General features: G+C 38.1%; 1 protein-coding gene across 1 annotated transcript in view; it reads right to left on the bottom strand.

The window, feature by feature from the left end:
* camkmt (calmodulin-lysine N-methyltransferase) overlaps window positions 1–25,000 on the bottom strand; it is a 99,874-nt gene that overhangs the window by 15,550 nt on the left and 59,324 nt on the right. The window contains exons 4-8 of the mRNA XM_082154250.1: window positions 15,110–15,170; window positions 11,598–11,652; window positions 9,165–9,228; window positions 4,231–4,297; window positions 3,087–3,161 (exon numbers count right to left, since the gene is read on the bottom strand). Coding sequence (XP_082010376.1) covers window positions 3,087–3,161; window positions 4,231–4,297; window positions 9,165–9,228; window positions 11,598–11,652; window positions 15,110–15,170 — 322 coding nt within the window. The remainder of the gene's footprint in view (window positions 1–3,086; window positions 3,162–4,230; window positions 4,298–9,164; window positions 9,229–11,597; window positions 11,653–15,109; window positions 15,171–25,000) is intronic.

Raw genomic sequence — 25,000 nt, 5'->3', positions numbered from 1 at the left:
TTTGTATGATGCGTTGACGTAATTTCCACAGAAACAGGAAGCTAAGGTGGGACATATTGAATGGCTCCTCCCCCTTTTCAAATAGCCAATAGCGTAGTTTACCTCACAGATTGCAAGTCGTACTTGACAGCACCATGGAAGCGAATCCGAGCGCTGATGATACGTTGGATTCAATAGTAGAGGTGTGAATAAATTCTAGACATTTCATTCTTAACCATGAAACAACGTACAGTTGGAAAACGGAATAAAACTTGAGCATTTGAGCAACCGAACACACATCTGCAACCCATATTGCTCCGTGACGTGTCAACGGTCGCTTTGGCCAGGTGGTATTTATATCATAGGGGGTGGGACTTTAGATTCTAGAGAGCATTTGATTGGACAGAAGATGTGATCAGAAGCTGAAGTCCATTTTAGCGGAAGTGAGAGACTGTAAGTTTTGAATGCTTATATCTCCTAAATGCAAATTTTGTCTATGTTTTGGAACATCACAGCTTATTCATAACTGTAAGGCTGACATATTTATACTAAAATCTCAAAAACTTACATTTTTGATTTCAGGGGGCCTTTAATGATCTGTTAAGCATTATTTATTAATAACAGTGTTACCAAGACATGATTGCTCATCAGTGAGGAAATATAGTTTTAAACAAAACTGCACAAGTCAAGTAAAGAGCTGTGGGCCTTAAGTGCTAATTTTCATGCTTTTGTCAACTCTTAGCATAGCTATAAAACATAGTTTTCAGACAAGAATAGCATAGTCTTGACAAGACAAAGACGAGGTGAAACATAGGGCTGTCTTTTGGAAGAACTTTCTGCTATCATATCTGAGGCTACGTCTCTGTTTCTCTCTCTCTCTTCTCCTAGAGCGAGCGCCGCCGCATTATGTCCTACCTTTCTTGATGATTGTCTGAAAGACTATAATTAATCGGAGCAGAAGTGTGGCTGTTGACCTTTTCGCAGGTGATCGTCAGCATGGCTATGTTCGTTAATCGCCGAGCGATCACTCTCTTGACGACGGCAATTACAGATGACTTGCCAGCGCAAGCCACGGGGGGACAGCCAACGCGGCATGATTCATCCTCACATACGTTCTTCCGCTTTCTCTCTCTCTCACATACACACACACGGTATCTTCTTACTACACACAAATCAATCTCATGCTGGCCCTCTGCTGCACATTTTACCTGTGTATTAGCTGCCATTTGTCTGACATTAGAATAATAGTAGGCTGTACCAGGCTTTAGTGATCATCGCTAGAGAACACACAGGTATCATTATTCCCCGCCTCCATCAGCCTCACCACTTTGTGCTGGATAGCGACAATGCCAAAGAACATTCTGTTTAGAGCTGTGCCTATAACAATGTAATAATAATGTAATAAACTATAATAGTGTTAAGAAAAATTTGATATATAAAAAGGTGTATGATTCGAAAATTTATATAATTAAAGTACTAATTAGGGTTATTATATCATGCAATGAGAGCAGGGACCATTACAAAAGAATCAGACATGAATAAGCGATCCGATAAAATCCATTTTCCTGTACATTCGATAAGCAGATTTACTATAAATACATAAAACACTGCCAAACATTACATTACTGGTATGCAATTTGACATGTATTGTTATGCATTAAAGGGGAAAATTAAAATAACGTCACAATTTACTCACTCTCATGCCATTTTAAACTTTCTTTCTTCTGAAGAACACAAATAAGATATTTGCATTTCTAAAAAAATTTATAAATGTTCTCAGAGGTCCACTTATAATGTTAGCAAAGTTTTAAACATAAAAAACCATATCAAACGTTAGAATACGATATTTTCTATCCAGTTTTGACCCTCTATTTGAAATATTTGATATACATGCTGCACTCAAGACTAGGAAGGAAACACCCACTGCTATGATTGAGTAACAGTGTTGCGTATTAAAATAAATTTCAACGTCCCTGCCATTAAACATGTAGAATTGCTTTGAAAGTTCTGATGTTGAAAAATGGCAACTGGTGAAATTCAGCCATACATAAAGTTTAAGTACTTGGAGTTACCACAGTTTGGCCTATAGTTAGACGTTTTGGAAGCTTGGTTTTAATAAAACATGTTTTTGGATTAACAAGAAAGTTTTGAGTTCTGAAACTTGCAGGATATTTCTTTATAGTACAATCAATGACCTCTTATAAGTTATTGGGCTCAAAAACAGCACCCAATTTGACTTTGTATAGACTAACAAATATATTACATAGAAGAAATACATTTATACAGCTTTAGAGCATGAGACTAAGTTAGCAAATTATGACAGAATTCATTTTTGGGTGGACTATCCCTTTAACAACTAAATTAACATCTAAATAAAAAGAAATAGTGTTCATCTTTGATCACATGATGCCTTCCTAAGCCGGATTTGCCAAATTGTCTAAAAATACACCATTCAATTAACATTAAATTCTCTTGTATACATAATGAAGTCTGAATGTAGTAAAATTTACACCCAAATTAGTGTAAAAGAATAGTGTTACAACACATTTACACAGACAAAACAAAACAATGGTTCCACATGTTCAGGGCCTGGCTAATTGAAATGTTTGTATTGCTCCACAATCTCGCTCTCGCTCTCTTTCTCTCCTTGCACAGGCATAATTATTTGCAATTTGCCTAAGACATCCATTTGCTGGGACGCCAAGCATGAAAAAGAGGCAATTTCTGAAAAATGGAAATGCCTGGCGGAACTGGCGGAGGGGAAATAATGCAGTGCCATCCGCAAGCTGATGTCTGCCATCTGATAAGCGTTACGGGCGCAGGAATATTAATACCACATCACCGGGACACAAGGTGCACACTTTTATTAAGGGTGTAGACATATTGTGGCTGGAGATGCTAGTAAAGTGAGAGATATGATATTTATTTTGTAATAGCTGTAAGAATGGCTGGTTTGGAGAGATGTACAGAATTTCTTCATTTGCTCAGAATCAAGTGTTAGAAAAGCGGTTTGGACCGAAAGATCGGTTTTGGATTGTACGGGTGTCATGTTTAAGGTGACGGTGGATATCTGAAGAACTGACAGTTCAACAAAAGGGTCAACCTACCAGTCAGCGCACATCACCACGTCAAAGCGACCCTCCAGAGCGGACACATCAGCCTCATTGTCCCATCTCACCACCCTGAAAGAGGACAGAACCAGGGATGATAGCTGCGTCATGAAGCCTGTTGCACAATTTATCATTCATCCAAGACCCCCATAATAATGATGCGTCCAGAGACATTTCACACACCTGACACTCGTTTTATTTGCGCCGTTGTCTGGCGGCAATCGCCTTCTCTCTTTTCTTTAAGTGCTAGGGCCGGTTTCCAGGCAAGCAAATCTGATTATTAATTAGCCATTATTAACAGTCAGTAAACAAAAATTACGTCTTGTGGAAATACAATCTCCTCTCTCAGCGGGGGTCCGCACCGCTTATTCACTGACTTGAGAAAGCGAATCCATCCACCCCCCCCTCCCTCCCTCAACCAATCACACGCGACCTTCACCCCACTCAAACCGCGCGCTCTGACAGGAAGCCTAATCTCTAAAGAAAACAATCAAAGTAATGCAGGCTAATTATACGTTTACTCTTTCACTTCATCAGCCCAGTGTAAATACACAGGGAGGGGGAAGTGTGCAGAGCAAGAGAGAAGAGAGGAGACGAGAGGGGGAGAGAGTGGTTAGATCACTGAGTGCCAAAATTACTTTTTAGGTGATAATGCATTTGCGTGATGGTGTGCACAGTGGATGAGCTGTGTTTTGGCAAATGTGAGAGAGGGGTGTTAGAGAGTGTGTGTGTGTTTGAGTTTTCTAGATGAGGGCATTCAATCACGGAGAGTGGCTCATCATCGCTCTGCCTGGATACATCTTAGCGCGTTAGAGAGCGTAGCGCTCGCTCCGCGGGCTGTGGATACCTCGTTACCAGGCCAACTGGGTTCAGGAAGTGACACGGAGCCTTGCGACCTCATTTTTGCCTACTTATTGACACTATTATGTCCCGAACACAAGTGCCGTAAATGCCTCTTTACCTAAAAACACTTTCCTATACTTCATGGCATGCTCAACTCCGCAAAGAATTCACATATTCAGTGAATAATGACACTTGTATTGACATAAGAGATGGACTTCATATGGGAGTAATGTAAAAGCAATATTAGTGCTCTGTCTTTGATTTTCAGAGATATTTGGAGGTGTATGAGAGGTCTTACCTGCTGGACACATTGTTAGATAGGAAGAGCCCTTCTCGTCTGTTCCTCTCGATTACACTGCGCACATCTGGTGCTCTTTGTCAAGAAATGAAACGCTATTTCATAATTAATAAAAACATGAAAATCAAACTTCAACTTCATGAAGACAGATACATCTACAATCCGATTCAAGAGTTTGAACACACCTACTTTTTTATCATAATAGTGTAGGCCTCGAAAGTATGAAATAACACAAATTCTAATCTGGATAGTTCCGGTCATGGATGCTGATTGGTCAATACTGCTATGCACACTCTGGACAATCTGTCAGTCTACTTGAGGTGCACCCTGGGAGGATTTATAAACGGTACTGAAGGACTTCCCAGGTTTGCTGGACACTCGATGACTGTTTTCCTTCACTATTCAATTCAACTAATCAAACAAACAAACAAAAAAACTTTATAATTATACTTTATTATTATTATTATTTATTCATATTATTATTAAAAACAATACTATTAAAAACAAGTAAGTAAACAAGTAAATAAATAAATACATAAATAAATGGGATGAGATGAGAAGAAAAATTATTGGTAACACTTTACTTAAAGCCTTTATGTATAATGCATTATAAAAGTATTTTTAATGCATTAATTATGCCTTGTAATGAACCTTATAATGCATTGTATGATCTCATAAATAATCATAACGACTGTTATAATATATTATAATACATTGTTACACCTTTATAAAGAATAATACATTAAGAAACATGACAGACAACCAATAGTCAGATGTAATGTGTGAATATTATAATGCATTTAACTTTGGTTACAATTATTTATGAAATGATATAATGCATTACAATGTACATTTTGAATACCATTATAATGCATTGTACATAAATTGTCAAGCAAAACTTTTGCCTTTCCCCCAAAAAACTTTGTGTTTGCTTTCAAAAGTTTTGATTAAATAATATGAGGTGGGAGGAAAAGGTATATTTCATTGCTTTAGCAAGTGTTTCAAACTTTTGCAAAGTTTCTCGGGGAACGCAAAAAGAGTTGAAATATAAATCTCTTTTTTTTTCATCACCATGGGGTCTGTGACAAAAAAAACCCCAGACAATTAGAATAGATAGATAGACAGACAGACAGATGTAGGTGAGACACTGTGCAACAACAGCAAGATCATTTCCTTTATCCCTCTGACTTAGAGCCTATTACACAAGCTGATTTCTTGTTTTACCATGTTACTCTATTATGTCAGGCCCTCTTATATGACGTCAACCCACACAGTCTGATTGCTTCCTTTTCTCTCCACACCTCATCCTCAGATTACCACTGAGCTCAAAACCAACTCATGCAAAGCATCATCATAGGTAATCAATAGGGAGGCTTTTAACCTGCGGCCATCTCTTCGGATGGGCGTCCACCCATTGTGGTTATACTGCGGGATTGATGTCAGTGCATCTATGAATAGACCTTTCGACAGTTTTAAACTAATTCAATTACGATTTCTCGCTTTTTCTGCCCCGCTTTCCCTCTCGCTCCATGGAAAACAACCGTAGCAAATCCAATCTATAGCGCAGGGATGGAGGGCAAATCCCTCGATGAAAGAGGGGAGGAGGCTGGGTGCGCGCATTACACTGGTGCGATCTGCTGCTAAGGAGAGAGAGAGTGGAAAGCTTACAGTGTAATCCCATCAGGAAAAGACCACTGGGGGAGAGGTCAGCGCCGAACCGAGACACAATATGATCAAAACTGCACTTCCTGTGTAACACCTGTGCATATATTGTCTTCCAAAGTTTCATGACTGCTGCTTTATAGAGTTTGTAAAGCTCAAGAAAGCAGCAGTCATTAAAGAATGTGAGAAGTGAAATTTATCAGTTAACAGTAGGGTCTCTTGATTATACATGCACAGCTTTAATCTGAGCTCAGCCAGTCTTTTGAGAACACAGACTGAGATCAAAACTCAGTCATGAAACCACTCAGCACTTTGTGGTACACTTTATTCACTCCCTCATTGGGCTGATTTCTGGATTAAGTATGCAGAGAGAAAGAAAGAGAGTCCATATGTTCTTGTAGTAACATATCTAATTGAGTCATATTTAGTAGAGTAAAAAAAAATTAAAAAAAAAAAATTTTCTTTACATTTCGTATTTGGAGGAAAATCCAATTGTCAGTGTTTATGTACACATATACCAAATAACAGGGGTCTAAACACTAGCCAGGTTCAGTTCTCCAGTTGAGAATTTTGAACTATATACACTATACTAGTTATTGATGCAGTTACTGCATTATAATAATTATATATAATTATTACATATAAATAAATGTATTTTTTAGGTGAACAGGCACATTTAATTATATAATTTAATTGTCGACCTAAAAAAAGACATTTATTTATTATATACAGTATAGTATGTTTATTTTATATAGTATATAAAGTATAGGTCACACTTTAGATTAGGATATAATTCTCACCATTAACTAACTATTAACTATGACTTTTGCCTCAATGAACTCTAATTACTGCTTTTTAATAGTTATTAAGGAAGTTGTTAAGTTTAGGTATTGTGTAAGGGATGTAGAATATGGTCATGCAGAATAAGGCATTAATATGTGATTTATAAGTACTAATAAACAGCAAATATCCTAATAATATGCAAGCTAATAAGCAACTAGTGAGAATTGGACCCTAAACTAAAGTGTTATTTTATATATATATATATATATATAGTACAAGAAAATAACACGTATTAAAAAAAACAAGTTATGTACTGTATATGCACAACTGTACATTGACAGTTTGGAACTATGATCTATGATCCATGCTAATTTGAAATTATTTCACTAACTAAATGGTTTTAACAATTCTGTCAAACCTTCTTTTTCTTTCCTCTAATACAAAGAAAGAAAACACTACCACGTATACAGTTCTCACAAGACAGCTCGTCCTTTCCTGGCCTCGTCCGATCATCAGATCATCTCTTAGCGTTCTATTATGGCAGACACATCTCTGAAACAAAGCACTGCCAATTAATGCTCTATCAGCCTACTGCCAGTCTGTTCACACTCTATTACAGGAAGCAGTTTAGAGACAGACTCTGAATGTTTTGAGTATGTCTTGCTCTGCTCCCTTTCCCTCCATTTTCTTTTAAACAAATCTCTTCTCAATGAGGAATTGTGTTAATTTCATGCCACGGCCATTGTTCTTTGAGCCTTGATATTCAATAAAAGCTCATTGTAGTGGCAGCGCTGGCTGTTGTACTAACGAACGTGGGCACGGTAATTTTGCAGTGTTTTGCTGTCACGTCTGTCGTCTCCGTTTTTCCTGCCTTTGTGAGCCAAGCGACGTGGCTAATCTGAGTGACTGCGGTGGAAAGACGAGATGGAGAGCGGGAATAAGAAAAAGCAAAGAATGGGAATGAAGAAAGAAGGTTCGAGCTGTGCCCTGACACCTGTTTAAGCTTCATCTGTGCTCCTGGCAAAAGGGAAAGTCAATAGAGGAATGGAAGAAGGGGGGAGAGGGCGAGAGACAAGGAGCAGGTGAGTCAACACACACAGCGGTAGCCTTCAATGACATGAATATGTATTAAACATGCTAAATGCAGGTTTCGGGTGTCAGCTGGATGATTTGCCTCACATTCAGATATGTCGAGGGGTGTGTGTGTGTGTGTGTGTGTGTGTGTGTGTGTGTGAGAGAGAGAGAGGTGGAAGTGAAAGGAATATCTGAGGTAAATACAGGTTAAACAGACATCTTTTCTGGGCTAAGCTCACAAAGATAGCCTACTACACTCAGAATATACACACTACACACTTCGCTGTCTTAAACCTATTTAAACCTATTTAAACCAGCATAACCTGGTTTGGTTTGCTGGTCTTAGTTGGTTTAAGCTGATCTTAGCTAGTTTGAAGTGGTTTCACAGCCTGACTAATTAAAAAGTGCCCAACAACCCTTTAAAAAACCAGTCAACATACCAGACTGACCAGCAAACCATCTTAGGCTGGTTTAAGATGTTACATTTTCCTGCTTTTCTTCAGTGGTGAAATACAGTAGAACCCTTCAAAAGTTTGGGGTCTGTAAGATTTTTATTGTTTTTGAAAGAAGTCTCTTATTCTCACTAAGGATGCATTTATTTGATTAAATTATTTCAATTTAAAATAGCAGTTTTCTTTTTGAATACATTTTACAATGTATTTCATTCCTGTGATGGAAAAGCTGATTTTTCATCTGTCATCACTCCAGTGTCACATGATCCTTCAGAAATTCTATGCTGATTTGCTGCTCAAGAACCATTTATTATTATTATTATTATTATCAATGTTCAAAACAGTTGTGCTGCTCTATTTTTGTATTTATGATACATTTTGTGATTCTTTAATAAATAGAAAGTTCAAAAGAGCAGCATATATTTGAGATCAATTTAATGCATCCTTGCTGAATACAATTATGAATTTCTTTTCTTTAAAAACACTTTTGTTTAGGATCCAATTCTCATTATTAACTAACTATTAACTATAACGTTAGCCTTAATAAACTCCTAATTACTGCTTATTAATAGTTAGTAAGGTAGTTGTCAAGTTTAGGTATAGTGTAGGATTAAGGGATGTAGAATATGGTCATGCAGAATGAGGCATTAATATGTGATTTATAAATACTAATAAACAGCCAATATCCTAATAATATGCAAGCTAATAAGCAACTTTAATCATGAGAATTGGACCCTAAACTAAATTGTTACCAAAAAGATATTATATTTATTATTCTCATGTTGCCTGTAATTTATTCTTGTGCACTTAAATCCTGCCTAAGTAGACTGATCCAAATCAGTCACTTATGAGGTTCCATTTCAGTTCAGGCACTGCCTTAGAAAGCAGCTGCCTATGTAGGGAGCGGGCAGCTCACTAGGTTTTTGGAACAGAGCCACATACCGGTCTGAAATGCAAGGATACTTTGAATTGCCTTCTCGTTGCCATCAGATAGCAGAACTTCCTTCACATCAGCACAAACCGCAATCTGCCGGAAAAGAGAGAGAGAGAAAAAAAGATGAAAAATAAACAAACAAATAAATAAATAAACAAAAGCAAGACATCCTCAGCACACTGTTCGCAAGCATCATATCTGAAGAGCGCGGATTTTTAAAGCCCTACTCCAAAACGACCACCCGTCTCTCTTTCTCCCCTGCTCCCTCTCATCCATCTCTGTCTGTCTCTGCCGTTTTTTCATTTTATGTCTGCATTATTTTAATCATTCAATCAAATCAGTCAATACTTTTATCATTCCCGGTGGCTGGGAGCCCTCTATCTTGCTATCACTCTGTTGGGTAATTGCATTGTGACAGGGGATGATGGTGAGCGCCGAGCCTTTCATTTGCAGTGTGGCGTTTATCATGCGGGGCCATCGCGCTCTGCTGTCACTCCTTACTCGGCTCGCGAGGCCTGCCTGATGCCCTTCATATAACTTTGTACTGCGAAGCTTCTGCCTTTGTGCTGCTCCACTGTCAGCTCTTTCTGTCCTCTTTTTATACAGTCTTTTCATTCAAGTAGTCATCTTTATCAGAGGTGCCGTGTAACAGTTGTTTGGAGAGGTGCAGTGGGCAGAAGCAGGGTGTGTGTGTGTGTGTGTGTGTAAAAGTGCTTGCAAGGATTTATATTTGTGCTTTTGAATGATATGATTTGGGGTTTCTTTCCTTAAACACAGGAAGCAAAAATAACTTTGTCACACCTGCCAATGCTGAGTGAATTTTAAAAAAGATATATTTTTACCAGCCATGAAATTTTGCATTATTCTTTAATACATATAATTTTCTTATTTTTTAAAAATCATTATCATTGTAATCATTTGCAGATTATTTCGCAAATTGTTTAGAGATGGGATTAGGAATATTAGCATATTGTACACTTCCATCCAAAAGTATTTTAAAGTCCCCCTGTAGTCCCTTATTTTATCCCTTAAAACTCATCTTTGATCACCAAAATGTAAGCATTTTTTCCTTGGAAAAAATGTCTTCATGCCTTAAAATTGCTTGAATGTTACTCTACACCCTTGCCTCATTTAGGATACATGCTTTTCTGAAAAAAATCATGGTTTACACAAAAATATTAAGCAGCACAACTGTTTTCAACATTGATAATAATAAGAAATGTTTCTTGATCACCAAATCAGCATATTAGAATTATTTTTTAAAGATCATGTGACACTGAAGACTAGAGAGATAACACTGAAAATTCACCTTTGCCATCACAGTAATAAATTACATTTTAAAACATATTAAAATAGAAAACATTTATGTTAAATTGTAATAATATTTCACAATATTACTGTTTTACTTCTATTTTTCTCAAATAAATGCAGCTTGGGTGACCAAGAAACATTAAATATTTTGTATATATTTGTTTTGATGGTATAATGTGACGAATATACCATGTGTGGTCACAGAGAACAGCTTCCTCGTTTTGAAGATGCACAACTCGCAAAATCATTAGCAGACTGTTTAAATCTTTATATCTTAAATCTTTATATGACCTGCTCCTGTTAACATTAACACAAAGGGACTGACAAAATGAGACAATGCAGGAGAAATATCTCTCCAGAGTGATGCTGGGTTTTTTGCCCTGTGGGCAAGAGTCAGGTCACGGGGCCCACACCACCAGCTAGCCATATGGGCATCAAGACCTGCAGGAAACCAACCAGTCACCCAAGAAAAACACGGGCGGCACTGCCAAAACCACAGCACTCCAGGGCACAGGACAAAGAAGAGGAGACATTTTTCCTTGTCAAGGACTTAGATAAACACAGGCACTAAGTCAGACCTGAGAGAAGGTGGAATGTGAGTAAAAAAAAAAAAAAAAAAAGAGAGAGATGAGAGATCTAGTGGGGGTGGGGGGGGGGGGGCGAGGAAGACGATCCACTGGTGGTCCGTAATGTCACAACACGGGGGTATTGAGTGGAGAGATACGGGAAGGCTGGTCTTGTGAAGGTGAAATCGATAACATGTTAAGCCTGTCCATCTGGAGAGGTTACTACAAACTACTATACACAACACATAGCTAGAGCCTAAGCCACTGGTGTGTGTGTGTGTGTGTGTGTGTGTGTGTGTGTGTGTGTGTGTGTGTGTATGTGTGTGTGTGTGTGTGTGTATGACCAAGAAAGAAAGTGCTTGCATATGCAAGCCCGTGTGTTTGAACGCTTTTGGTGGAGTTAGCCCATTGGGCCACGTGTGTTTATGGTCACTGAGGTAGAAATGTCAATGTGCAACGGCCGATTTCACGTTGCTTACAATATGCCATGTTAGATTACCCATGCTGATGCAAATTGCCCATTTGCCTGTGATTGTCTGTCTGTGTGAGAGTACTGTGTCATTTTTGCGTTCACTTTTGACTTACCATGAGCCCGGCAAGACACGTCATCCCTCCACCCAGCTCACACACCGAGGAGCCCCTGTGAGACAGAGAGACAGAAGGGGGCTTGATGCGCTGTTTAGCGTAAAATTTGAAGTACATGAGTATGGGAGTGAAGTTTTTCAGTTTAAATGAGAGGAAAACAGGAGGATGAGAGAGATAAAGAGAGACGCAGAGAGGGAGATGGCTGTTGTGTCTTGACAATAACGCTAATTAACTTGCCCGTGTAGGGGGATGCCATTGATTGGAATGCAATTCCACTGGGCTCATTGATCTTAACCTTCCTCTCCCTTCTTCTCTCTGCATGTGAGCGGGTGTATATGTGTTGACAAAAGAAAGCGCAATTGTCCTTTTTCCTGCTGGAAATGTGGATTTGCGGTATAGTAGGAACTGGAAGTTAATTAAACGTACGGGATCAGTTTTCTGCTTTGATTCTGTACAGTACAGTGATGTATCAGATGGTAATACTGTTGTATTTTTATGTATAATGGTACTGAATTAGGGGTGTCGGAATATACCAGTATTTATGATAATCCCGATATTAAAAAATAAATGATGATATGTTAATTTGACACGATAATCCTAAATAATCCCGCACCCGTTACTGATACTTCACAAAAACACAGTCGTAAAACACCAAAAAGAAGACCTAGGCTGTGTCCGAAATCACATACTTCCTGTGTAGGTACTTATTTTAAATAAGTAATTACTTTGCGACCGCTAAAAAAGTTTGTGATGTAGAAGGTATGAATGTATTCCAGAATGTAATGTTATCATGTGACCTACCAGCCTCAGTTGCGTCACTTCACTGCTATTCATTAACCCTCTCCACAGCCTCATGGGATAGTAAAGTATACATCATACGCACACTTCCGAATCTCACCAGGAATAGTAGGTCATCCGGGTAGTTTTTGCACAAAAAAACACTGAATTCAGCATAAATGCTTAACCTTGTTAATAATAACAAGGTTACATACTTGATATTATGTTAATTTGACAAGATAATCCAAAATAATCCTGCACCAGTAACTGACACTCCAACATACTTGCAACCATAGTTGTGTCCCAAATGACGCACTACACACTATGTACTATGTCAACCATGTAGTGTATGAATTTTATGAGGTTATTCTGTCAGTAAGCTGTGACATAATATTTAACAATTGGAATGTATAGGGATAGAAGAAGTCTTAGGATCACGTATAGGAGGTGATATAAATAAAGAATTATTGAAACGAGAAGCATTTTGGATTTATAAATTGAAATCACTGGCTCTTAACGGCATAAATGAGGAATTCGATTTTTATGTTTTCCTATAATGTGATGTAGAGATATTTGGATTAATACATGATTTTTACAAATGTCATAAATTAAATAAAATTAAATATTCTAACTGTGAAGATCGGTGTTGATTAATGACGATGTATTTCTAATGACTTCAATCAATTTTGATGACGTCAATATAATTAATTGTTTAAATAGTGGGTGGAGGGATTTAGATTATTCAAGGCCTGTGAGCCCAAACATCTGTTGTTTATCCCCGAGAAAAATGTGAAATAAAGTGACTAAAAGGATTTGGGATTCTGAGTGCGGATCATAGCTGTTTCTTGAAGTTCTTCTGTCATTTAACATCGGAATCTGAAAGCCCCTCCCCTTGCTGCGACAGTTGAGTGCATGAAGTGTCCAACATTCCACACTTCGTTTTTTCGGTTAATTAAGTGCATCATTTGGGTATGTGAAGTGCACTTTTTCTTTTTGGAATTTTCAGTGTGAACACACTACTCACACTCAGGGCTGTTGCTAGAGGGACGAAAGGTGGTGACGAATCTATGGCCCTTCGGCCTTAGGGGGGACCCCGCGATTTCAACCGAGGGGGACAAAGAACGCGATTTCAAGCACCGGGGCTCTGGATACCCCAGCTACGGCTCTGCTTACAATACTTGTACTACAAAATTCCACAAATTGGGACACACATGTTAGCATCTGGCTAAATTGTGTAGCTTCTACAGCAGAATTTGACTGGAAAAATGTAATTCAAACCACACGTCAACAACTATATAGATATTGGAAGCATGTTCCCCACTCTTTAAAAAAGTTTATAAGCCTAATTGGCTTATAAGAATAATTATAGCCTAGATAGCCTAATTGGCTATCTGTGCATAATTATTTTATTATTTACATTTAGAATTGCATTTTTTTTTCTCAGAAACAAACTAAAGTGGTTTTATAAAGTCACAATTTCCTTTTTTATTTTTTATTCAGTGGCGGAAACAAGTTTTGAATCACACCACAACAGTTAACACATACAGACACCTACTTAATAGAGAACTACAGCAGCCGAATGGAATAATTCATATGAAAGGTAATTCATATAATTCCCACAGGAACGGAGAATTTACACAAGGACTATAATTTGCATAGAGTTCATTTGTGTTTGTCATACGCAAAATATACAGTAGAGAGTCCTTGTAGATCAAAAGCAGTCCACAGCCGAACACACACACACACACACACACCGGCAGCTTGACTTCATCACTTTGCCAGTCATTTCTGCGCTCCGTGACAACAGTCTCCATGTGTTTGTCTGCTCTCAGCCCGTGATCCGACACCTTCCATTGACAGAGAGACAGAGTGGAGGATGAAGAGAGAGCGATTGTTGTATGAGGGAGTGCAATTAAAAATTAATGCGCACAAAACTGCTAGTATGAGCTGCGACGGGGACAAAGCCCCAGTGACAGGTAGCTATTTGGCTGTACATTGGACTAGTGGAAAGAAAGGCAAAAAACCAAAGGGATGAAGAGAAGAGATGGGCGCTCTCTGTAAATTGACTTTTTTTTTTGTTCTGCTTTATCCTCCTCTTTTTCTCTTTTTGGTGAGTGCCTGATAACAGGTCTGGAAGATAGCGAGAGGGTGACAGTCCTTGATGACATACAGGAACAAGAGCGCACATCGACACACACACGTGCACAAACACACTACACACACTCATGCAAATTAACTTCAGCTTTTAATTTAGAGGTCTGAATATGCGCAAAAGCGATACACGGACCAAATCACAACAGAACACAGGTCTTAACATCCTCCGTACACACACACACACACTCCTGCAGAAGCATCAGCCCAAGGGCGTAAAACCCTGTATATGCCCAGTTGACCTTCAGCTTGCCGCTGTGTGATCGATAAGCTTCTCTTCCCTCCTCTGCCTCTTGAATGTAAAAACAGGAAATCAAAGGCTTGTGTACTGCCTTGAGTGCAAATCAAAAAGTGCCCCTTCCCTTTCTGTCACATGGCCAAAGTGTGTGTGTGTGTGTATGTGACAGAGAGAGAGAGAAAGAGAATGTTATTGTACCTTACATTGAACACATTCTGTACGCAGCCTAACTGCCATTGCTTTGGCAATGCAAATGTACAGTTTTTGTCATGCCAATAAAGCACACTTAAATTGAAATTTAGAGAGAGAGAGAGAGAGAGAGAGAGAAGGGGGGTGAGGTGCTCACGTAAACATGTGACGTTTCTTCAGGCAGTAGTAGGCCATCACCTCTTCAGAAGGCCAGACACCTGAAACAGAAAGAGAGAGAGGTTAGAAGAAGCTTATTGACACTCATGGTATGCCGTAACGGCAATTCTGTTGAAAGTACTGGGAACTATTCTTGCATACACATGCTTGTGTACTCCCTGTCCCTGCGCAAAAGATTGCCCTGTCAATCTAACAAGACAAGTTTTCACATTAAATTTAGTGCACATTACTGCATAATCTGGCCATAATCGGGCCATTCAGATATGAGTGGGCCATTTGACTGAGATCTTTAAACCACCAGTAACAACTCATTTTTTACTTGGCATTTAGAGACGGGCTATACATTTGCATTGAAAGTGAGTAAAAACAGTATTATTGTGAAATATTTTTATAATTGAAAAGAACAGTTCCATATTTTAATTTATTTTAAAATGTATTAATGACGGAAAAGTAGAATTTTCAGCAGCCATTACTCCAGTCTTCAGTGTCACACGTTCCTTATATGATCTAATATGCTCTATAATAACATTTCTCATGTTGAAAACAGTTATGCTGCTCAATATGCTTTGTGGAAATTGTGGCTTTTTTTCAGGATTCTTTGATGAATAGGAAGTTTAATTCATCTTTGCTGTAAAAAAGTAATAATTTCTTTAAAATAAATATCTTATTGATCTTACTGAATATACTGTATAATTATAAAACCAAATGAAATACCAATGTTTATATAAACTGTTATTGCAATTGTAAGAAGTGAATATTCAACTAGTTAATCATGCATGCAGTTACTGTAGTGTAACCAACACATTTCATCTCACATTTCCTTGAATAGAAGTTGAGAGGGATTGATTAAATCACAGATAGTCAGCTCACGACGAGACTTTAAGAACATATGACATTATTCATCATCATAGAAAGCAAGGAAACATTTGATGTATTACACACTGCATGCTCACACAAGGACAAGCCTACTTGGTTACCTTCACATGATGCAACATAAAGACAGTGTCTCACTCTCTTTTGCACTGGCGCTTTCTCTGTGTTCATGAACGCTCCCTGCTCGCTAGTTTGCTTCCAACACACACACACACACACACACACACACACACACACACACACACACACACACACACACACACACACACACACACACATAAGATTCTGGCTACTTAGGCTTGTAAGCTGTGCACAGAGTGAGTGGGGGTCCAGCGAACGATTATCACAAGAAGCAGGCTGGTGGTCTTATCACCCACTGTCAGCCTCTGCTCCTTCTGCTAGCTCCAGCAAGAGCCATAAAGCTGCTATTGTCTCTCAGACACACACATACACACGTGCAGCTGAGGAAAAATAGTCATTTCAATAAACTTAGGCCCCTGAGCTGTCTGCCTTTGATGGGAGCTCTTATGTGTTTGGATTTGTGTTTGTAACTTTACTTTCGTTTGCAACGTATCTTCATGTATACATTTGTGAAGTGTTTTAAAAAGAGAGAAGAAATAAAAACGCCAATGTTTTTGGTGTGCAAACACTGGATCATTCTATGAAACACTGCGTTTCTAGGTTGTACATTTCTGTAAGATTTTAAACAATCTTTCAGACAAACATGTGTTCAGATATAAAAAAACGGGATAGTTCACCCAAAAATTCTGTCATTTACTCACCCTCATATCTTTCCAAACCTGCATGACTTTCTTATTTTGAAGATCTTTTGTTGGTAACTAAATAAATAAATAAAGGTTTGGGAAATGATAACAATAAATGATGACAAATTTCATTTTGAGTGATCTATCCCTTTAATTAAGAGATTTTGATAAATGTCACAATATAAATATGCCTTCAAAGACATTACATTACCTTATGCTGGAAGGTACTTCTTAAAAGTAGAATTTAAAATCGATATTTACATATTTACACAAATACACTTTTTAGTTATCACAAGGTTGAAGGTAATAGGGTTGACATTTTAAGAGAAACCCCTACTGACAAAAGTAACAAAACGTAAGATGAAATAAAAAAAAAGGACACTTCAAATTGTTTTAAAAGGATTCATGTCAGGAAACTTGTCATTATGACAGATTTTTTTTATTTATGCAATAGTTTATTACTCAGAAATGGGAAAAATATGACAGTAAAGTTGAAGCACAACCTGGGTGAATCACTTTTTAATAATACATGATGTCTAGAAAAGAAAAGAAAAAAACAGAGAGAGAGAGAATAAAGCCAAATGATAGATTGATTTCCAAAATGTGCTACTTGTGTATATAACAACAAGGAGAAGTTAAAATCGCATCACTTTGACTAAAGGAAAAGGAAGGGGAAAAAATCCTGGATTTATCAAAAAGATCTATATTACAGCATAGTAAAAGTTGCCATCCACTATTCAACAGCTATCCATAAAATTATTTTCACATAAGCAGTCCTTTTGCAGAATGACCCTGCTAATGATTTTGTGCAGTGCATGCAAGAACGGTAGAAATGCAGAAGGTTAGAGAGAGAGAGAGAGATGGTGAGAAAAAAAATGTGTGTGTGCATTTGTAAGACAGAGTCGATATAATAAGCAGCTTATGACCTGCCTTTCAGGAAGGCCTGTTAAAGCCTGTCTCTCTCAACCTCTCTGCACCATCAGCTTGAGATTAACTCACCCAAGCAAGATTTAATAATGTCTATTGATAAAACGTCAACATATGCCTCTGCCATTAAAAGAAGGCAGCACCTGCTTGCTATTCCACTTGCTGATGAACCATCTGACATTTTGAGAGGCTAGTGTAAGATTTATCACATAAGGATTGTAGCTAGACAGAAAAAAAAAAGAAGAAAAAAAAACTTATGACACTTAGAGGTCATAACAACTATTTCTAGGCTCATCCAGGTGGCCCACCTGGGCCGATTAATTCGGCTGTCTGTAATCTCTGAAGACCCAGCCTCTCCTGTGACTGAGAATTTAAAAAGCCAATAACCGTGAGTTTGAATGATGGGCTAAATCTTATCATTTTTAATTTTGCAGTGATAAACCTAGAAATATGCTTCAGGAAAGTGTAATGCGGTGTCTTTAATAATTATCTCCTGTAGTGTTACATACATGAAAGAACATTTCTGAAGAAAGCGTTTCTCAAATAGACTGTGTACACAAATGTATTAATGGCATTTTCATAAGTTAGACGTTCTTAAAAATGACATTTGAAATGGATTGATTCAGCAATTGTACAAATGGTGAGATAACACAGGAGCTGCTTAATAAGGGCAAGAGTTTTCCGGCTTTTATAGTCTTTTCAATAATGATACGCTGAGATATAATTATGGCAATAGGCAGATTTCTTTCTCTTCTCTCAGCAGAAGTACACCATGAAGAAACACTAATCCTTTAAAAAAAAAAAAAAAAAATCCTCATTTTTATTCAATATGCGATGAATAGCAAAAATACACTACCTTGGCAAATACAATTGATGTGCAGAAAATCTGCAGGTAATATCTGGCAAATAAGCAGCAAAAAAACAAAACAATATAACTTCCAACTTTTAATCATATTCAAAGGCGCTATACAAAAAAACATCACCATAAAACACTATATTTCGAAGTGCTTTTTATGCAACAATAATAGGATAATACATACCACAATTCCATAATATATTCTTGGGAATATTCCTTAAACATTAAGGTCAAAGACAGCATAATACAGTCCAGCACAATAAATATTCAGAAATTAAATGCATTTATAACCATCCTGAATTCTGTAAGTGTATTCAGTGTGTATGTTTTTGTTTGAAGTTGTCAGTTTACTGATTTTCTCAAATTTTATGCAGACGCATAAGAGATTTTTTTGTAGTTAAAATTTTGTTGCAAACACAAACTTACAAAAAGTTTAAAATATTTTTTTTTTATTAAGAGGTTCATGAATTGAGAATGACATTGACATTTTATCTTATGACAAGAGGTCATTGTAAAAATATTCTATAGACTTCAGTACTCAAGACTTTCTCATTAGTCCAAAACTGTTTTTTTTACCAGTTAATGTTTTCATCTAAGCCATGCCCTGTAATCCTTAATAAAAGCTTCAGTGAGCAATCTTCTGTTTTGTCATCTGTAAGACATTACAACACATTTCATTTGATTTAAAACACTGCAAATAAAAATGTACGTTTTCACTTTAATGAAAAGGATATATGATGAATAGCATTTAAAGGGATACTTCACCTCTGGAAAGATGAATGTGTATTTAAAATAGGTCATTTATGTAGAAGAAATGTGAAGACATTTTTGAATTTGGAGCTTTCTAGACTGAGAAAAGCCAGAAAATTTATTTTTGGCTTATGTGGATGAAAGACAACAACTCCCAGAATGCACTTGCTTCGCTGCCCTAGGAGGCCACTCCCAAGCCACGCCTACCGGTAAGAGAGCGCAGTTGAAAACAAGGCTTGGCTACTATTTGAGTCTCCGTGATGAGTTTGCCAAGGATTTCGAGATCGCCCAAAATGTCCGGGATTCGGCTTTTGCGTTCTACAGTCGCCATTCATCATGTTTACTGTGGCGAGCAGGACGAGGCTGACGGCCGTGGGAGAACGGCGCGAGGCCGGTGGCGTCATTACTGAGACGCACCGGTCTCGTATCTCTCACGGAGGAGCGGGAATTTTCTTAGCAATGTTAAAACGCACATCAACCGATCACTTGTTTAGCGTTCATGTAAACACTACATTCAGATTCACCAATCGGAATAAATTCAGTTAGATTGAAACAAAAGGTGATGGCGACTGCAGAAAGCAAAAGCCGAATCCCGGACATTTTGAACGATCTCGCCCGCCGGACAAGTCCGGGAAAAAGAGGATGGTAACCCCTACTACTCAGCTTTCTCCTACTACTCAGCTTTCTCCACAGAACAAGAGCCTGCTAGCTTAGCTTCCAAAGAAAGACGGCTGATACTATGTGTACATTCTGTGAGTGAGATCCCACCTCCTATGGGCGGCCTGAAAACATGCGGAACAACGCCTTCTACAGGCTGTAGTCTTTAGCCTCTGGCCAGAAAATCCTTCGATGACGCAAAATGACGATTTTTGCGTCATCGGAGGATTTTTTCCAGACAAAAAATACATAAATCTCTTGTCTCAGGGGGATATGAGGGTGGAAAGCACAGTAATTCGAAAATACTACAGGTTTTCTACTAATACAAAGCTTAATGCTAAATCCTGAAGTATCCCTTTAAGAACAACAGTGCAACAGAAGTTGGTACATTCATTCATAATTCTGTTTACATGAAACACCGCAGGTTATCCTCTCAAATATGTGGTAACTCCAAGAACTTAAACTTTATTTGCCACAACCAAGACTTAGCTATAAAGCATATGTGATGCATATAAATGTTTCACATTGTTGGCAAAAGTTTCAACTATGTAATGAGGTAATTTTCAACATCGAAAGTTCTTAAAACAATTCCACAAATTATTTTAATATGCAAAACGGTTACCCAATCATAGCAGAGGGTGTTTACTTCCAAGTCTTGAATGCGGCATTAAAACAGTGTTTGAAAGAAAGGGTCAAAAACAGAATAAAATGGCTTATTACTGTATTGCTTATTAATGTAAAAATCCTGATAACATTATAAGTGGACCTCAGAGAACATTACAAAATCTTTTTTTTTTTTTTTTATCCAGTTCATGACCTCTTTAATACTTTTATTCTGCAAGGATGCATTAAATTGAACAAAAGTAACAGTAAATAAATGTCACAAAGGAGTTTTATAGAGTTTTTATCATTTTCTATTCATCAAAGAAAAAGAAAAATATCATGGTTTCCACAAAAATATTAAGCAGTTGATACATTGATAATAAAGAAATGTTTTTTTGAGCACCAAATCAGCATATTAGAATAATTTCTGAAGGATCATGTGACACTGAAGACTGGAGTAATGATTCAACTTTGCATCAGGGGAATACATTACATTTTCAAATACATTCAAAAAGAAAATATTGTAATAATATTTCACAGTATTACAGTTCTTACTGTATTTTTAATCAAATAAATGCAGCCTTGGTGTAATTTCAAAAACATTAAAAATGACCCCAAAACTTAAACGATAATGTAGTACATTTAGTACTGACATGAACACTAAAAGTCCTGAATCTAAAACTTCAATCTAAATTACAGACCAAAAGCAGACATGTGCATGTAAAGGTGTGTTTTACTTATAGGCCAGAAGTCAAGATGCACTTGAGGAAATAAAGAAGGCATGAGGTGATAGCAGATAAACCTCTTCATGAGGATAATGCAATCGCTTCTCACCATCAATTACCAAATGAGACACAGATCAGTCTCTGCTCCTCAAACTTGTTCTTTCTTTTTCTCTACTTCCCTCAAATTTTGATATAAACCCCACAATGTAAAAGTGTAGTTAAGTAAAAACTTACATACGCAGCAGCTCATTATGCTCCTGTATCTGAACAGCAAAACGATGTATAAAAAAAGGTGTTTTAAATTTTCTTCGAAAAGTCAATACGTTTGCAATTTTGTTTATTGCCGCTAGTGGCGCAGAAATGTCACCCAACTGTGGTCCTCCAGCAAGCAGCCTAAGTGTAGATGAACTCTTAACCTTGTGAACGACTAATCCTGGTGGAAATGCCAGACACTAATCATATGAGCCGGGATGAGACGCACAAATGCCGCCCGGTACTTACTTACGCACACACTATAGCTGCTGTGCTCTGGAGACACTTGTTTGCTTACATGTACGTAGAGACAACATTAAAAATCTAAAATACAGCAAAGCGAAATAGAAAAAAAAGACAGTTCTCTCATAATTGTGTGTTCCCTCCTCAGTTTCAGGATGCGGGCCGGCCCTGAGCTTTCTCCAGATGATCTCCACATTACCGTCGGCCTCTGATAATTCCTAAGCCTCCTCCATTTCAGATCCAATAACGGATAAGAGAGCATTTCAGCATGATCAACTGCAATCTGTTCCCTCACACCGCTACTTTACTCCAACTCAGGATTACTGAACACACACTCACTCACTCTCACACGTACATCCGAAGACATCCAAAGTGATTGCTTCTGACCCCAACCTATCCTCTCTGAGATGCAAAAACACAGTGCAGTTCCTGCAAGAGTTCAACAACGGTTGGAGAACCAACCAGGGCTGTTGAAGACCTGGACCTATATTACAGAAACAGCCTGTCTTAAGTCTGAGAAGTTTAATGTGCAAAATGAGATCAATCATTATGGTTACTAAACAGAAGATTCTGAGTTGGAATGTTTCAATAATATGCCCACTGATTTCAAATGTGTACGCCAAATACTATGGCGTACACTCTAAAGTGTTTTGCAGATGGTCACTTTGTTGATTATAAAGCTATTTATTTTTGATGCACCATGCTAGCTCATATCCACTATGGAGTGCCACAGTACCCACCCACTTTTTCTGTGGCTTTGGCTCTGGAAGTATTTTTCCCATAGGGATTAAAAAAAGTCTTTGTTAAAGAGTGATAGGCCATGAACCAAATCAACTAGATATGAGGTGAACCACACCAACTAGATATGAGGTGAACCACACCATTGCAAACGTTGATTTAAAGTATTCGGAAATAGGACAAAAAGGCAAAACTGTGTACTTAACGAGCTTATTGAGAGAAGGAACTACATTACAAATGACAAATTTGTAATGAGTTGATTTAAAAATATCCATATATATGGATATTTTTAAATCAACTCATTACAAATTTGTCCTTTGTAATACAAATATATACACACACACACACACTATATATTTATATATATATATATATATATATATATACACACACACACACTATATACAAATGTCAGTATCGGAGTCTGAGCGCATAGGGAGAATGACTCATTCACAGTGCTTCATGCGATTGGATGGGCACTAAAGAGTTCTTTTGGCATGATCTGGGTGTTTCGATTCTCTGACTGGTGTAGATTTTTTTGGAGAATAATGGGGAATGTCGTCTTCACCTGGGTAGTCGTGGCCTAATGGTTAGAGTGTTAGACACGGGTTCAATTCTCAGTACCGGCAGGTTTTGACAGAATTCAGTTGTTAAACAATTTTTCAAAAAATAAGTTGAGATAATGCTGGCTGATGGCTTCAACAAAAACATATACCATTGGTTAACAATGTCATAGTTCAAAGTATACCTGTCTTTAAAGGTAATAAGTTATTAAAAATCAATTCCCCTATGGAGAAAATTAATGGGATTTTTACTTTCAAAACATAACTGTTGTGCTATATAGCTGACTAACTTTTAATACTATTCTAAACATTTAATGAAACCATCCACAGGACATGACCCAGGGCAAAATTGAATCAGAGTCTCAATGAGCCAATAGTTCTGCTGTCGGGTCTTTGCGTCACTGTTCTGACATATAAGCTGCTTTATAATGGTTATGGCTTCAATCATACAGTATACTGCCACATTAAAAATTTGTATTACTGCCAGGCTTTTGTTTTTCTCAAGCATTACATAATGTGAAGATATTAAGCCAGACTTAGTTATCCTGTTATGAATAACCTTTGGATTTCCGTCCATCAAGTTTCCAAAAACAGTTCAAACTGAATTGTGAGCCAAAATACCTGTTGCTGTCATATAATATTACTCATACCATGATGCATTTGGACATACCGCCCACCCCTAAAACACTTGGTTCACATTTGACAAGCTTAATCTTTTACAACGCAAACCCACACACGCATTCATACAGACACACACCCCTCAGCAATTTTCAGTGCACAAAAAAGGAAGCCTCTAACCACACAGCTCCAGCACACCAAAATGACAGAATACAGAGGGGAAAAAAGCCTTTCCGTCTTGCCCAGCTGCGCACACGAGTGTGTTTTCAAAGCCGCAACACTGTGCCTCGGGCAGATAAGGCCGCCCTCCTCTCTTGGTAAACAACTTTTTTGGATTAGGGGTGGCGGTGTATAATGAGGGGAGAAGAGCCATCGTTGCATTGTCACCGGCGCGCGGGGGCCGGTGCAACTCTTTGCTCTGCTATTTATCCGGTGGCCTGATAGCTTACTTATCTGTGAGAGAAAATGCCAAAGCTGACGGAATCTCATCTTCGCAGTGGCGCGGCGCTGACGGCAGACTAATAGACATATCAGCACGCGGGTGCGGGGCTAAGCCGGTCAGATGAGCGGGTGCAGGCCGCAGCTGATTGATTAGCATAGGCTGGAACGGCGCGGGCCGTTGACAACCCCAGATTACAGACGCCGCACAAGCCTAAATTGCTTACTTCTCTCTGCTGCACTGTGGAACAGGGGCCCGCCAAATTACAGCCCTGTCACCTGAACAAGGTCTATTTGGAGAATGTTAATGCATATAAACAATTAAAGCGAGAGGGAGAGAAATGATAGGGATGAATAGAGAGAGGGATAGAGAAGGAGAAGGGAAGAGTTTGATGAGAAAAAAGGGGTGAAGAGACGGGTGATGAGATATTGTAAACGTGCTGACGAAAACATCTCTTCTTATAAGCGCAGGCCCTTTCCTTTGTAAGAAATTAATTGTTTTAGTGCATACAGGTAATTACCACTGTTTTTTGGGTTTTTTTTGCTGAGGTATAATGACCAGCCGCCAGGGACAAAAGGCATTTGAACGAGAATTTATTCATTAATGCGTCTGGAAAAAGTTCCTATTATAAACCTATTGAAAAGTACGATGAAAATAGTGTCAGTGCGGCCCACTTTCCTTGTGATATAGCATCACAGTACTTTTGTTGGCAGCTATCTTAACCTACATTACTGCACGGCCCTGTAGGGGATACAGGAACAGCACTGTGAGAAAATGTGTGTGCTCAGTGGGTGATAATGTGTGAACAGTTATCCACTGCTGCAGGTGTGTGTGTGTGATTTAATGTGTACAGGTGAGAATGT

This window comes from Leuciscus leuciscus, assembly GCF_965113295.1.
Source record: "Leuciscus leuciscus genome assembly, chromosome: 22".
Classification (NCBI taxonomy): Eukaryota; Metazoa; Chordata; class Actinopteri; order Cypriniformes; family Leuciscidae; genus Leuciscus; species Leuciscus leuciscus.
This window is presented reverse-complemented; position numbering and strand designations above follow the sequence as displayed.